Source organism: Manihot esculenta, chromosome 12 (genome assembly GCF_001659605.2).
Source record: "Manihot esculenta cultivar AM560-2 chromosome 12, M.esculenta_v8, whole genome shotgun sequence".
In the NCBI taxonomy this organism is placed as follows: Eukaryota; Viridiplantae; Streptophyta; class Magnoliopsida; order Malpighiales; family Euphorbiaceae; genus Manihot; species Manihot esculenta.
In genome coordinates, this window is record NC_035172.2 from 4,238,983 (window position 1) to 4,255,547 (window position 16,565).

General features: G+C 34.6%; 2 protein-coding genes across 3 annotated transcripts; one reads left to right on the forward strand and one right to left on the reverse strand.

Moving 5' to 3' along the window:
* Positions 1–1,434: 1,434 nt before the first annotated feature.
* LOC110627682 (DNA-directed RNA polymerase subunit 10-like protein) lies at positions 1,435–5,562 on the reverse strand. Its single transcript, XM_043962239.1, has 4 exons — positions 5,406–5,562; positions 5,065–5,123; positions 2,124–2,218; positions 1,435–1,665 (listed from the first exon to the last, which is right to left on the reverse strand). Exons 1-4 carry the CDS (start codon positions 5,439–5,441, stop codon positions 1,640–1,642), a joined length of 216 nt encoding a protein of 71 aa, XP_043818174.1. The 5' UTR covers positions 5,442–5,562; the 3' UTR covers positions 1,435–1,639.
* Positions 5,563–6,286: 724 nt separating this feature from the next.
* On the forward strand, positions 6,287–16,537 carry LOC110628072 (FHA domain-containing protein FHA2). Of its 2 annotated transcripts, none has more exons than XM_043948632.1 (3): positions 6,287–6,944; positions 8,619–8,785; positions 10,746–10,916. In XM_043948632.1, the coding sequence occupies exons 1-3, from the start codon at positions 6,329–6,331 to the stop codon at positions 10,899–10,901; spliced, it is 939 nt and encodes a 312-aa protein (XP_043804567.1). In that variant the 5' UTR covers positions 6,287–6,328; the 3' UTR covers positions 10,902–10,916. The 2 variants fall into 2 exon arrangements, with proteins under 2 accessions (XP_043804567.1, XP_021630224.1); XM_021774532.2 differs by lacking the exon at positions 10,746–10,916 and adding an exon at positions 15,823–16,537 and having other exon boundaries at positions 6,289–6,944.
* Positions 16,538–16,565: the final 28 nt, after the last annotated feature.

Here is a 16,565-nt window from a genome sequence, read left to right on the forward strand (position 1 = left end):
AAATGGCGGCCTTCATTCTCTCCGTCTTGCCAACTCCTTTGCAAAAGCACCACGACTCACTCAAAACGCCCATTCTCTTAAAAACTCTAGTGTTTCCGTTCCTTTAAGAGTAAAAAGGATTGGGTTTTGCTTGTTGTTGCTCAAGAATCAGAGCATCGCAGCTGGGTTGGATCTAAAGAGATTGGCCTTCTGAGCTTTTTAGTTCAATAAAATGATATCAGTTCATTATAGAAAAGAGAAAAAAAATAGGCAATGGAGACGAGATATACGTGAAATAAGGAAAGGACTTTCTCTCTGAGCTGGAATTTTCAGGAAATAATGCACTTTGCAATTTTGCCTACTCTACAACAGCTGCAAGAGAGAAGACGAAGCTTTTTGAGAAGCCAACTGCAACGCTGCGTTTTGGATTTTGGGATTTTTTTCTTTTTGCCAGAGATTTTGGGAAATGTTTGGATAAATCAGAATGGTGGAATCTGGATGATTACTACTGTTTTTTTCTTTCTGTTTTTTTTTTTTTTTTGATAAAAGATTATTACTACTGTTAGTAAAGGAGATTTTTTATTGGTCTATTTATGTTTTTTTTTTCTCCTTCCGTTTTTTTAATTTTATTTAGATTACTAAATTATAATAATCAATTTATATATCATATAATATTTAAAAAGTAAATAATAAATTTAAAATAATAATAATAATAAATAAAAATTATAAGAAGAAAAGAGTATTATTTTTTAAAATTGAAATACTAATTTTTTTTAAATCTTTTATTTATATTATCAAAATTTGTTATCAATACATCATTTGTTTTTATGGTAAGACTTCCAGGATAAAACCATCCCACCCATAACCATTACCAGCAGAAAACCGCAGCACAAGTTGCCATTACTGTTTTTTCGTTTTTTTGGGGCCCAAGTTGCTATAAGTTGAATCAAAGAGCTCCCACCCATACCCATTAGCAGCAGAAAACCACAGCACAAGTTAACATAAGTTGAATCAACAGCCTGTGAACAGGAAGCATAGTGCCCCAGCGTTGTTTCATAGGGCAGGTCACTTGGATGAGGGGCCATAACCACGTCCTTTCAGTTCCAAATTATAAGAATCATTGACCATCCTCCACATGTCATGACCAACAAATGGCTAAACACCTCTTTTGGCCTCTTCAGAAAATTCAAAAATATTATAATGACTGAGATCGCCTACTTTGCCATCCAACGCAGAACTCCCATCCTAATTTACATGGATCTACAGATGAAAACTAATCATTAAACTGCAAATCCAAAACAAGACGAGGCATTAATAATTTTATGCCTTGAACATTTTGGAGGGTATTGAATATTAGCACTTCCATAGATCTTAGCAAACAGGTTGTGGCAGGATCATCTTGATCATGAGAGATCATCACTATTTTAAAGAAGATTTACAAAAGCATCAAACAAGTAACACACAAAACGATTTGAACGATTTCTCAATTCTCACAATGTTAGCATCACAATAATGTATAGGTCTTTCAAACAGGAGAAAAACGACAATGATTAATATTTGAACATTCCCAAATTTTTTTTCCCATTGTCTATACTTCCACCATAGTAACCACACACATCTTTGGCAGCTAGTTTCAGAATACACAGGACCACAGCCTCCTTCAACTGCCCTCACTTCTCTCCAGAGCTGCAACAAAAGTATTTTAATCAGCACCGCAAAGCCACGTCCAATCTAATAGTAAATCTACTACAGAAATAAATAACAGAGTTTGCATGCAGAAACTGATCCTGCTCAACATATGCTTAAATAAATCAATTCTCTAGATGTAAACTTTAAAATCTAAACTAAAACCAATGAACCACATATCAAAGCTTAGATCCCAAATATTGCATCAAATTAATAATACAAATGCTAAAAGAATGATCAAACAGAATAGGTGGATTTAATCATGAAAAAATTAGATACATATGATTGAACTGCTCAGACGCCAGGCAATTTCAGATTATTTATATATATATATGCTAATCCTGCGTAGCTTACAGCAGATAGAGTTGACCAAACAGCTAATACCATAACTACCACTCAGGCTAGCGTGTGTGTTTAGTGTCTATATGTAAATATATAAGAGGAAGAGAGAGAGATACTATTGTAGTTCAAAAGCTTCTCAATGAGGTCAACATGTGTCATGAGCATTCGCCTGCAGCAATAGCGGACCAACCCCAATGCATCAAGAGCATCTCTGCATGCCAGGCAACAAGATATTATTTCTAGTCTTCAATATATCCTCTACAGGGTTCATTATTAGTCATCAAACTTCATATAAATATTAATAATGTTAACAATCAGCCAGAAGAAATGCATCAAATGCTATTAATGGCTCTTTTGGAAATCAAGTAAGAACTGCATGATACAGAAAAACTACAGTAGCTTGATGATTCTATCAAATTAAGACCCATAGCTTATGCATCAAATCAATGTAAAGAATTCCAAACTTTGTATTCTCACACCTAAGAGGCATCTCGCCATACAAGAAAGTATAATTAAAATGGACTAAAAAAAATAATTACAGCAAAGCCCCACTCTGCTTGTGCTTAGATATATACATGATCTCAATACCATCTTAAAATGGAACAACGCTTAAAATGAATAAGCACATAATTATTCACAACACGACTGCTGAATAATTGTTGGCCTTAACAGGGTGGATGTATAGTAAAAAATGAAGGGTCAACTGACCATCTTTATTTTTAAAAAGAAAATATTCTTTGTATATGCATATTTTATATATTTGACACCTCATAAATATAATTATTGAACCCTCTTTTTGACAAAACTTCAAATTAGTTGAGACAAAAGAAAAGTATGTTGTGCATTGAAAGTTTAGTCATTTTTAAATCTACTCTATTTTTTTCAAAAAAAAAAAAACACTTTATCAAACAAAATGATATAATTATACATGTGATAAATTGATAAATGACTTTGAGTTACTTACATAAAGAAACGTATTTGGATAGGATCATAACAATGCAACTTTACTTTTACTTTTTAAAAATATTAGATTTCCCATTTCAAAAAAAAAAAAAAAGATTTCATTTAATCTATTTATTTTGTTTTAGTTTTAATAATAGTAAAAAGATAATATTTGTTGTTGTATTTCATAATAAAGATTACAACCTATTTATATATAAAAGACGGTATTTAAACAGGAAGGAAAATCAAGTTTATGATTATACAATCCCTAAGATTAAGGGACTAACCCATCTATCATTATTGACTTCGTATATTAATATATTTACTTCCTATAATCTATAACACTCCCCTCAAGTTGCAGCATAAATGTTAATCATGCTCAACTTGTTACATATATAATCAACTCGTCCCATACAACTTAGCAGTCATCGAATTTGTGAACTCAACTTCTTCTAATAATTGACGTCCCAACAAAACTTCACAAACGGTTTTTGCCATGACTCGACATTCAGGTTCAGCACGGGAGACCACATTTTCTCAGCTTGGTAAAACGCCTTACACACATCATAAATACGAAAAATATTCCATTTGCTAGAATATAGAAATTCCAAATACTCCATTAATTCGTTAACAAATTCAGAATGATTAATAAGACTAATCACCTTACTATAAATAGAATTTCGAATCCGTGAACAATACTCGATGAACAGTACTCGTGAACAATAACTGATGAACAGTGCCCTAAGTCTCCAAATGTTACCCTTTATGGATAACCAAATGAACAGACCTCTAAGTCTCCAAATGTATCCTTTATGAGTAACCCAAATGAACAGAACCCTAAGTTTCCAAATGTTACCTTTTATGAGTAACCCAAATGAACAGAGATCTCCAATTGTTACCCTTTATGAGTAACCCAAATGAACAGAGATCTCCAATTGTTGCCCTTTATGAGTAACCCAAATGAACAGAGATCTCCAATTGTTACCCTTTATGAGTAACCCAAATGAACAGAGATCTCCAATTGTTACCCTTTATGAGTAACCCAAATGAACAGAGCCCTAGGTCTCCAAAAGTTAACCTTTTATGAGTAACCCAAATGAACAGAGCTCTAAGTCTCCAAATGTTACCGGTAACCCAAATAAACCCTAAGTCTCCAAAAATTACTCTTTATGGGTAACCCAAATGAATAGTATCAAAAAAGCCTCCACCTAACACCCAAATGGCAAATGAACCGCAAATCTGACAAGGGAGCTGCAAGGCGACTTTGGCATCATCTTTAGGTGAACGGCGAGAGACAAATATTATTCTGACTCTGATACCATGTAAAATGATAATATTTGTTTTTGTATTTCATAATAAAGATTATGACCTATTTATATATAAAAGACGGTATCTAAACAGGAAGAAAAATTAAGTCTGATTATATAATCCCTAAGATTAAGGGACTAACCCATCTATCAATATTTACTTCCTATGATCTATAACAATAATCTTTTTATATATATATATATGGGCCCCAGAAAAAAAAAAAAAATTTCTGGATCCACCACTGAGCCTTAACATTTTAACTACTTATAGATCCATATATAGTTGCCAAAAAGGGTACAAGAAACAAAGGATAATGTTGATTCATAAAAGAAACAGAAATCACAAACTCGTAAATCACTATTGTCCCCATAATTCTACCTAAAGCAACATCAATACAGATCACCACTAAGATTAGTAAAAGGCACATGCACATATTTTAATATCCACAAGTATTTAAGCTGTTTAATTACAGCTATTTTGCTTACAAATAGAGTGACATCCAATTATTAAAACCAAATCACCACGGCATAGGGTAGAAAATCCAGCATAAAACCAACTAATAATCAGTGGAGTGGAACTTTTGACAATCATGGATGGGGAGCCTCAAGTCCCACAGTGCCTGAGCACCCTTTGGTAATCATATCCATAGATCCAGAAAGAGAGAAGGGAGAAAAAGAAAGGGTGGGGGGGTTCAATTCAATGCACAAGACTTCAACAATCAATCCCTTGATTCTTGAAATTCCACACACACCAATGGAACTGTAAACAACAAAACAAGAAAAAATAAATGCCCAATGACAATCTCACCCTTCAGAGTAATCAGCTTGAAGGAGATCAAGATAAGTATCCCATTTGTTTCCAATCACCTAAACGAAGTCACATTAAATGCAACATAAGAACAAGAAAAAAAAACTAAAAAAAAAAAGTTTCTTTTTTCCCTTTTCTAAAACCAAGTCGAGAAGGACATAAAAAACATTAAGGGGCCAAAAACACACACCCACAAAAGCTGAAAACATGCAAAAAAAAAAAGGCCATTAAACCCTAGAGGGGTTTAAGCCATCTCATGGATAAATAAGAGAAAACCCTAGAAAACATGGACTTTAGGCTATTGAATAATTGCAATAAACAAGAAGGGTGCACAAAATTACCTTGCCGCAAGTGAAACAACGAACTGGAATTATCATTTTTGGTTGCCCCCCTGCTTCTGCTCTCCCCTGCGCGTTCTTGGAAGATTTCTAGGTCGGTCAGCAGCTCAGAGAAGTGAAGGCTTCTTATGTTTTGAGAAAAGGGCAATTGGGTTGGGCCTAGCCTGGCACCGGTCTGGTTCAGACCGTAAAGCGGACTGATCAACTGATTTTGATTTCTGCACCGTACCACAATTTTAAATTGGGAAGCCGATTATGGTCTCCTTTACGTGAACTAAAATCGAAACCGATCCATTTGAGTCCATAATTCCATTCGATTTTAATTTAATCTTTAATTTTTAAATAAATTAATTTATAAATTATACCATTTAAAATTATATATAGACAAAGTGTAAATTTTTTATTTGTAAAAAATATTATTTCCATTTAAATGTAATATTATTTTATTTTTTATTATATATAACATTATTTTTTTATATTATGTAAATGAGCAAATTTTATATAATTTATTTATTTAATCAAATATATGTTAATAATACTTGAGACATATATATTTTTTATATTTTATTTACATTTTTTTAATTTTAAATTTTTTTCCAATTAAAATTAAATTCATCGTTTAAAATTTAGTCATAACTGAAATCAAAATCAAAATTACAAAAATTATAATTATAACCGTTTTAAAATCCAACTTAAATTAAAAAATTTGAAATCATTTTTAAAGATCCGTAAATAAAATTGAACTGCTGATTCCGACCAAAACCGGCCCTCTCCTAGGACTAGTTGGGCCTAGGCCCTTTTGTGTTCTTGTTCACAATCTCTAGTTCGGATAAGCTACAACCCACAACCAAACAGCCATTATTCTATTCCCGAAATAAAGAAGTATTCCCCGTGTAAACGTCAATTCCAATTTCTCCTTACACGCCATGGGGACTACGGGCAGCGACGTCGAAGCCGGCTTTGCAAAGCTGCAAGGCGAGGATTTTGAGTACTACATGCAAACATACTCCATTATATTGGGCCGCAATTCCAAGAAATCAACCGTAGATGTTGACCTGTCCAGCCTCGGTGGCGGCATGAACATCTCCCGTCACCATGCTCGCATCTTTTACGACTTCACGCGCCGGCGTTTTGCCCTAGAGGTTCTTGGGAAAAATGGCTGCTTGGTTGAAGGCGTCCTTCATCTCCCTGGAAACCCTCCTGTCAAGCTTGATTCTCAAGATCTGTTACAAATTGGGGATAAAGAGTTCTATTTTCTGCTTCCTGTGAGGAGTATTTTGGGCGGCCATCTTGGACCCAGGCATCATGTGGCGATGATGCCACAGTTTGGTTATCATTCCGCTGGGGCAGAGAGGATTGGGCCAGTGACGGTGGCGGGAGTTAAAAAAGGGAGAAGAGAATTTTACGAGGATGAGTATGATGATGATGAGGAGATTGGCGGTGGTAGTGGTGGAAAGAAAATTAGGAGAGAGGGTTTTGAGCGGTACGGCTACGGTGCAGGCGGTGGCTCCGGTGGTAAAGTGGGATTGGCTGGAGCTTTAGGTCAGTAGCAGTGATTGTTCTTTCCTGCTGTTGGTTTGAGGATTGTTGCTTTTTAGTCATCCACCAGGAGTTCTATGTATAGATACTTACTATATAGTTCTCTAAATTTTTTTTGTGGGACTAAGCATTTGTCACAGTTGTTTGGTTTAGCTTTCAAAATTCATTATTTCAAAATGTAAATATTAGCACAACTATTGCTTGGATTGGATCTTGCGTCTTTTTTGGTTTTAATGTTTATAATAAAGAATGGTCGTTACTAGTTTTTAATCAAGTTATAATAATTGATTTCCAGCTCTTGATTTGTGTTATTGAATTTGTTGCTCGCTGCTGTTTGGAAAGTTTGTTAGTTTGCAACTGTCAGTGATTCGTCAGGATTTCTGCAGCTGTTATATGGATTAATTGGTCTGATAACTCTGTTAGGTCTTTTCTCTGTGTGTGTGTGTGTGTTTGCGCTCGTATATATGTGTTGCATGTGCATGGCATAATAACGGAGAGGCATGCATAAAACAGGTTTAAAACTGAATATTTAGTGGAGCATAAGAGCGATTACCTAGCCTTTGATGAACTTACTTTGATTGCAAATATGGTTATAGGATGCATATTGATGCTATTTTTGCTGGTTTGGTGTTATTTTATCCCATAGTCTACAGAATCCATTGTAAGCATTGGTGTTCAGTCAAGAGATGTAATATTGTCTTTTGACTCCCCATTATGTTTGGCGACATGACATTATTCAGTCATGCTATCATTATAACTTGCTAATGATTGTGTATTCTCTCAATCTGGAACCCAAAAGAAAAAAAAGAAAAATCATCTCTCTATTGCATACCTTTAATCAGGCTTTGTCCATGTGAATTCTGTTTGTTCGTGATTTTTTTTTTTTTTTTGTTCCTTATGTTCCTTCTTTTATTTGTTTGATTATGGTATTTGATGTTGGTTCAGTTTATCCATCATCTTAAGAAGAATAGTGATGGAAAGCAGACCTTTGAACTGTTGTAGGAAGCAAAGTTTTGATGGATGTCTATATCAGTGTTACCATAAATGGTGAACCCTTAATGACTTGTGCTCAGAATTACACAACCTGAACTATGGATCATTAGCGATTTGGAACATCAAAATTATTGTTCCAAAAATTACACCACTATGGGCTAAGAATGAAAGAAATTCATTAACACAAATCTCAGCAAGTCTCTTTATCACTAATGTTATGCAAATTTTGGTGTAGATTTTTTTTTTTTTTTTTTTGCTGTTAGCACTTTGAAGTAGTTAACATGGGAGTTTTCTTTTATTATTGAAACTATTTGTTATACTTAACAGAAATTAGAATATCTTTGTGGTTATTCCTTTCTCATTCAAGTAAAAGATATTTCATTCCACATGCAATCCTGAAAAGTGTTCTAGATTCCTGTTAATCAAATTTTTGTTCTGCTATGCAATCTGAAGATTGCTACCTGAGGTACCGCAATTGTAATTACAAGGATTCTTTTTATGTTCCCATTTTCAATATCCAGACTCCAGGTAGTGTAGGTTCCAGCTTATGGCAATGATTTTCCCTTATTGCTTTGATGCCTTGTAAAATTTCAATTATCATTCAGCACAACCTAGCATCAATAAATTCCTTTTCCTTCTGGAATGCCTAAAATTTTATTTAGTAAAAAGCTTCTACATGATCAGTTCCTGCAGAGAAGAAAATAGACGGAAGATCAAGGGTTGATCGTGATTCCGACAATCATCAACTTATGCAATTGGAGGAAAAAGATGTGGTGTCATCTGTTGCTACAGTGCTTTCTGATCTCTGTGGTCCTGGAGAATGGATGCCTATGGAGAAACTCCATGCTGAGGTTAGTTGGTGTCTTCAACATCATTTCTAGTGATTTTAATTATCTTGGTCTCACAGCTTACTAAGTCACTTTTGCTTCAAATAACTGAAATATATAGATCCAGTTGTACTCAAACTAGTTGCAAATCAAATCCTTAACTATTGTCCACATGATACATTTGGGGGTTGATAATCATGGGAAACCTGCTTACGGCATGCAGCCTGATCATATCAGTTTTTTGTTGGTGATTTCACTTTATAGAAAAGGACACTTCTGCATTGAGGGTTTGGAAGAATTTAAATTCTTGATCATCTCTTCAATTCCTTCATTGTAGATGCTATTATTTTCTGCAACTTCAATGGCTTTGGATGGAGGGTGGCAAGCCCTTATAATTGATAGTATCATTTATAGCAATAAAGTGGATGAGGGTGCATAATTTGTGTGATGTTTCCAAAAATTATTATGATGATATATAAATGAAACTTTGGAAGCTGCACATGTAGTTCTACTGCCCATAAAGATTAATATTATAGCCTCCCCCTGTTTGTGAAAGGATTACCCAGTGTAAGATATCACACTGTTCAAAGAATCCTCGATGCTGCCAGAGTGCAAAAATTGACGGTTGGTATCATCTGCTGAACTGCTTACCAAGGGGTTGTTGGGCCTGATTCAGACCTAAGTTGTTTCAATCTAACAATGAGATACTCGCTACAATCAATTTCACAAACTATGTCACCAGAGGTTAAATCGTTCTGTTTGACTACTGTGGATCATTTATGTTATGTTGTAAATGTTCCTGAGTTGCGGATCACGTCATGGTTCAATTGATTGAGAAGGAGCTCAACAGAAGGAGCTCTTACTACTTCACTCTTTAATGAGAGAGAGTTTTAAATGTCAATTGTGTTTCTTATTAATTTGCCTCTTAACAAGAGAGAGTCTTATATAATCATAGTATTTCTAGTTAGAATACACGTCTAATATAAACAATTATTAGTTAAGGAACTCATAAGATAAGTTAATAAAAGTTTAATAATAAACGGATAAGATAAGTTAATAGAGATAAAGACTAGTAGATAGGTACAATATGTTTATTATGCATTTGGTCTATCCGTTATTCATCACTTCCCTCCTGGAGGGAACTTGTGCTCTAGCCCAAATTCTAGATAAGGTTGGCTATTTTCTATTGTTTGCATTTGATTCTCGTGCTCCTCCATTCTCATCCAAAACAATATCTTGCTTCGATGACCAGCAAAATAAAATTCATCACCACTGTAAGAAAAATTTTTAGCCTTTTTTTCCTACTATTTCTAAGCTGGTGAGTTTTTTAATGCGTAGAGAAGATTCTTTTATGATCTCAAAATGAACCAATATGGTGGACTAGAAAATTGTCTTCCGTCCACAACTTTTCACTAGTAGTTACTTGCAGCTAGATGCTTGTGCTAGATTTATGGTAGTCATCTTCCTTGCTTTTGTCCGAGTTTCAGTTCTATCTTCAGTTTTAATGCTTTTATTTGGAACAGTTGTTCTTATTTGTATCTGTATCCAAGTATTTATTACAATGGTTACAGGGAAGGCTCGACTTGAGCAATCCTAGCTTTCATCCTTGCTTCGAACCAATCTAGCCTCATTTTTGTGCTTGCATTCTGCGAAGTAAGGACTTCACTTCTGGGCTTAAATTTGTGTTGACATATAAAAGGTTCCTAATTTTAATCTTTGGGATTTTAATTAGGCTTAATTTAAGAAATTTTATTTTTATTGTAAATATTTCTAATTTATATTGATTCTTTGTGTATAAATATTCAAACCTTGTAAAAATCAATTCAGTTGGAAATGAAATAAAAAATTCCTATAAAAATTCTTCATGGTATCAGAGCTTTTTTTTTTATTTTAGGATTTAAATTCAATTTTTCTCTCTAGATCTACCTTTTTAGTACTTTCCTATTTAGGAATCTTTTTTTCATCTCATCGCCGCCACCAGCAGGGTTATCAGTCTGCTGCCATTCAGCTCAGACCCTCGCAAGATTCTGCGTCTCTCCTATGTGCCGGCTTGGGTGACATTTTTCGATGGTCTTTTTCAACTGTGATCCTTTTCGGCAAATGCTTTCAAGTCACGCCTCTGACCTATGTGGACCTATGACTTGGTTCACCTTTTTTCGACGTAGGAGACATTTTTCGGTGGTTTTTCCGGCAGCGATTCTTTCCGGCAGCGATTCTTTCCGGCAAACTCACCTTCAAGTCGGCAGACTCACCTTCAAGTCGTGCTTCTGATCTGCTGGATCCGTGCCTTTTTCGCTGGTGAACAGTACTTCTTTCTTCGGTAACAATAATTTTTCACTATTTGTTTATAGAAAAAATGTAGTTTTTTCTTGAAATGGCAGTGACTTGTATGGGTAATGTAAGGACTTTTTATAATACTTTTGTTACGTCTCTTGATTTTGCTCCATGGATTATTGATTCTGGTGCAAATAGACATATGACTTGTTCTTCTGAAAGCTTCCTTAATTATCTTTCATGTTTATAGAAAAACACTGTTAGAATCGCAGATCTCCCACTCCTATATTTGGAATCAGTTCTATTGTTTGTATTCCAAATATCAGGCTATCCTCTGTTCTTCATGTTTTTTGTTTCCCTGCTAATTTTTTATCTGTTAGTGCTCTTACCAAAGCACTTAACTGTAAAATTGAATTTTTTCCTGACAATTGTGTTGTTCAAGACCTTCAAACTGGGAAGAAGATTGACAAGGGAAAAACGCTTATATTATTCTACCAAAAGTGTTTGGATGCATGTGTTTTGTTCATATTAGAACAGGTGAGAAGCTCGATCCGAGAGCTATTAAATGTGTGTTTGTTAGGTACTCTCCCATAGAGAAGGGTTATACGTTACCACCCTCTATTTAGAAAATATTTTGTCAGTATGGATGTTACATTTAGAGAGACTGAACCTTTTTTCAGTACTACCTCGTCACTTCTTTAGGGGGAACAATGAGAGGAGATGATTCTTAATCCTATAACTCTAGAATATTTTACCTTACTCTAAAGAAGATTACTATACAAGAGGAGACTATTATATATGGGGGGAGACTATTAGTGGCCAAATTGGGCATTTGGATAAACCAGATTAAGGAGATACTAAAAAAAACACAAAACAAAAGCAGAAAAAGCTATTGTGCAGCCTATTCAGTATCATAGATCTTCCTCTTCTCCATCTGGTAAGTCATCCCAACCTTGAGCCCTTTGATGATCTAAGTAAACCAATTACTCAAAGAAAAGGAGTTAGATCTTGTATAAAGCACTTTATTTCTAACTCTCTCTTATGATTATTTGTCTCCATCCTACAGAGCCTTTGCCTTATCTATTTCCTCTGTCTTTCTTCCACAGGATTAGAAGGAAACTCTTGCATATCCTAAATGGAAGGGAGCAATGATTGAAGAGATGAAAGTACTGACCAAAAATGAGACTTGGGAGCTTGTCACTCTCCCACCACTTGGAAAGAAACTTATTAGCTGCAAATGGATGTTCACCGTGAAACACAAAGCAGATGGATTAATCGAAAGATTCAAGGTTAGACTAGTGGCCAAGGGATACCCTAAAACCTATGGAGTGGATTATCATGAGACATTTGTCCTTATTACCAAAATGAACTCAATCAGAGTATTGCTATTTGCACTGTCAACCTTGACTGGGATCTCCAATAATTTGATGTGAAAAATACATTTCTCTATAGAGACTTAGATGAGGAAGTGTGTATGGAAATCCCTCCTGAATTTGTTAATGAAAAAACACAAGGAAAGGTGTGCAGGCTAAAGAAGGCTTTGTATGGGTTGAAACAGTCACCTAGAGCTTAGTTTGATTGATTTAGTAAAACTATGATTTCCTTTGACTATCAACAGAGCAATGCTGACCATACTCTATTTATCAGACATTACAATACTAAAATTACTCTTCTTATAGTCTATGTTCTTCTTATAGTCTATGTTGATGACATAGTAATGACAGAGGATACTGAAGAGATCACTCGGCTGAAAAAGCTTTTGGCTTAGGAGTTCAAAATTAAAGATCTAGGAAAACTGTAAAATTTTTTGGGAATCGAGATTGTGAGATCAATGAAGGGAATCTTTGTTTATCAAAGAGAATATATTATAGATTTTTTAGAAGAAACTGGTACGTTAGGTTTCAAACCAGCAAAAACTCCCATTGAGAGCATGCACAAGCTAAAAACAAGGATCGGTGAATCAGTGGATATGGGCAGATATCAGAGGTTGGCAGACAGACTGATTTATCTTTCGCATACTCGACCAGACATAGCATATGTAGTCAGTTTAGTCAATCAGTATATGCATGATCCTCGTGAATCTCACATGTAAACTGTTTTTCGCATTTTGCGATACTTGAAGTCTGCTCCTAGAAAATGTCTCATTCTCTAAACACGGTCATCTTTGCATACATTCATTCACAGATGTAGATTGGGTTGAATTTCTATCACAAGGTCGATTAGTGGTCACTGAACACTTGTGGGAGAAAATCTTGTTACTTGGAGAAGCAAAAAGTAAAGTGTTGTTGTTTGATTAAGTGTTGAGGTGAAATATAGAGCGATAGCACAAGGTGTTTGTGAACTCCTATAGTTGCAAAGATTGTTGTTGGAATTGAAATTATTGGAGAGGGACTCCTCTTGTACTGTGATAATAGTTCACAATCCGGTTTAAAATGACCGAACGAAGCAGATAGAGATTGATCGACGCTTTATTAAAGAGAGAAGTTAATAAATTGTGTCTTGAGATTAGATCATGTGACTTCCGATAAACAGCTAGCTGCTGTATTTACCAAAGAGATCAGCAACAAGACTTATTATACTTTGATTTGCAAGTTGGGCATGTGTGATATCTATGCACCAACTCAAGAGGAAGTGTTGACCAACATATAAGATTTTTAATTAGGAGGATTCAAATCTTTGGATCCTAATTAGATTTTATTTAAGAGATTTTATTCTTATTGTAAATATTTATAATTTAGGTTGATTCTTTGTATATAAATACTCAAATCTTATAAAGATCAATTCAATTGGGAATAGAATAAAAAATTTCTCCCAAAATTCTTCAGTTTATTAAATCCACCATAAAGATTGACTCTGATACTAAGTTACAGTATCAGATAGTGGATCGTGTCACGAGATGATTGATAGGAAATGAATTCATTAGAGGAAGCTCTTAACACCTCAAACTTGTGAGAACCTCAATTGTGTTTGTAATTTTTCTGCTTATTTTATTGAATAAAAATAAACCCCTTATATAGTGGAAGTTCATCCAATCATAAGATTTCTACATAAAATAAAAGACTAGTACAAATAATTATTAAGATAAGATTATCAAAATCTAATAACAAACCAATAAGATAATAAAAATAAGAAACTAATAGAGAAAATATAATCTGTTTATTATGGATTTAGTTTATCCGTTGTCCATAACATTACTCTCTTCTAGGAAAAGGAGCTTGTTCTAGGCTCAAAGGTAGAATATGCAACTCTCCATTCAAGATAGGCCTACCAGCTAAATAATATTTCGCAAACCCTAGTGCTTGGATCAAAGGCAATATCTATGTGTCCCTTATCATCATACTCTTTCATCCGTGCTTGTGTCTGCTGTGAGTGTATCTGAATTTCATTCAGAATTAAAGCATGTTCTTTTAAAGCATGATCTACTATCTTCACTCTTATAGATTTTGGAAAGTAGGATAATAGTGGATCATCTACTATCTTCACTCGTCATGTTTGGCATAGTCTGGAACCATTATTGTTGTAGGTTCGTTATCCGTCCTTTCATCTGTTCAAGTGAAAAAATTCTGCTGGTGACTACCTCATCTTCCAACTTTGCTTTCTAGATTTCATTTTTCTTCCACTTTTTTTGCCTAAGGTTGAATGCTTAGCTATGGCTTCAAGCAAATCTCATATCTATTTTTACTTATTACATTGCCGATGATACCATTCCTCCTATAATTAGATATAGGAATTCAATTTCTATTGTAAAATGGATTGATTTCCTATGACGCCTTGCTCTGATATTAATTTATTATGGTCTCTAGTTGCGAATCGCATCATGGGATGAAATAATTAAATAGTAAAAAAGATAATAGATTATAATATCGCAAAAATGTAGACTCGAATCAAGAATTGTAAAATTCATGTGCATTTAAGATTCACTCCATAGTTTCGAATCAATTTGTTGGAAAATAGATCGGAGCAGTAAGATTTACATCGAGAACCGTAAGATTTTAACAACAGCAATGAAAAGCCTGAAGTTGTTTTAAGTATGGGTTTGCATGCTGGAGACCTGAACCTTTCATGACAATGAGACAAAAACCTGAAGAATTCAAAGGTTTGATTGTTGAGCCTTCATTGAAATATAAGATGATAAGGTTGAGTTTTAAACTATAAGGAACTATTCTAGAGAGTGAAGCTCATGAGAATGAACAAGAAAAGCGTGAGGAATCTATCCTAGAGAAAGAAGGATATCAAGCATTTATCTAATTCTCTTGTTCTTGGTGAACCGAAAGGTCTTCAACTACATTCAATCTTATTACTACCAAGGATAGATTTACTTGTTCTCCTAATCAATTTACCAATTCCTCAGCACTAAACATTTATTAGTATTGATAGAGAAGGAGCTCATACCCCTTAACAAGGGAGAGTCTTAAATCTCAATTGTGTTTGTGATTAATCTTCTTGTTTTATTTAATAAAAATAAATCTTTTATATAGTGGAGGTTTATACAATTATAGTACTTTTAATTAGATTAAAAGTTTAATAAAGACAATTATTAGATAAGGAACTCCTAAGATAAAATAATAGAAATCTAATAACAAACAAGATCAAATAATAGAAATCTAATAATAAATAAATAAGATAAGATAAAATAACAGAGAAATAAACTAGTAAATAAGTTTAATATGTTTGTTATGCATTTGGTCTCCTTTGTTGTTGCTGGACTTTCTTTTATTTGGGGTTTTAGTTACTTACTATGGGATGCTTTCACTTGCTTACTCCTTGTGCTTTTACATTCTGTTTAGTTGGTGGAGCAATATAGCAATGTCTGGCATCATACTCGGGTAAGGCGATATCTCACATCTGAGGATTGGCCTGGTCCTGAACCCAAAGGGAAACCCTGGTACGGCTTGCTTATGTTGTTGAGAAAATACCCAGAGCACTTTGTCATCAACACAAGGTCCAAGGGTCGTATAACACTGGAGTTTGTCTCTCTTGTCTCTCTGCTTTCATAAGCTCCTGAGAACATGACTAGGCTCTTCCCCTCGCACGGTCTACCCGCAAAGCTGCATGCTGTTTATCCTCAAATTGAATTAAGTTGCAGATTCTTTATCTTGAATCTTGGATGAGATCGGGGCTTGCTGCTTGAAAATATGTAAATGAAATGCAGCCTAAACCATTGTGCATCTTTTCTTGATGTCTGTGTCATGAATATTCTGTACATGATGTTTTTGATGATGCAACTTTACATCTTTTTCGGGACAGATCTTCTATTTCTTAAGCACATGCTTAATGACGTGGAAATTTCACTGCCTTCAGAATTTTTCTAGCTATCCATTACTGCTGTTGACCAATCCCCAAGAGTTGAATTCGTAGATCCAGTCTCCACCAAGCCAACGATGTTGCTGGCTGATCCATCAATGAGATGAATGTTGTTCAATTATGTAGCCTCAGCTTCCAGATTCCTATGTTAAATATTGTTGAAACATGTCAAAGAGATAATATGTACACTTACTGTCCTTTACTTTTCTCCTTGGGGATGAAAGTC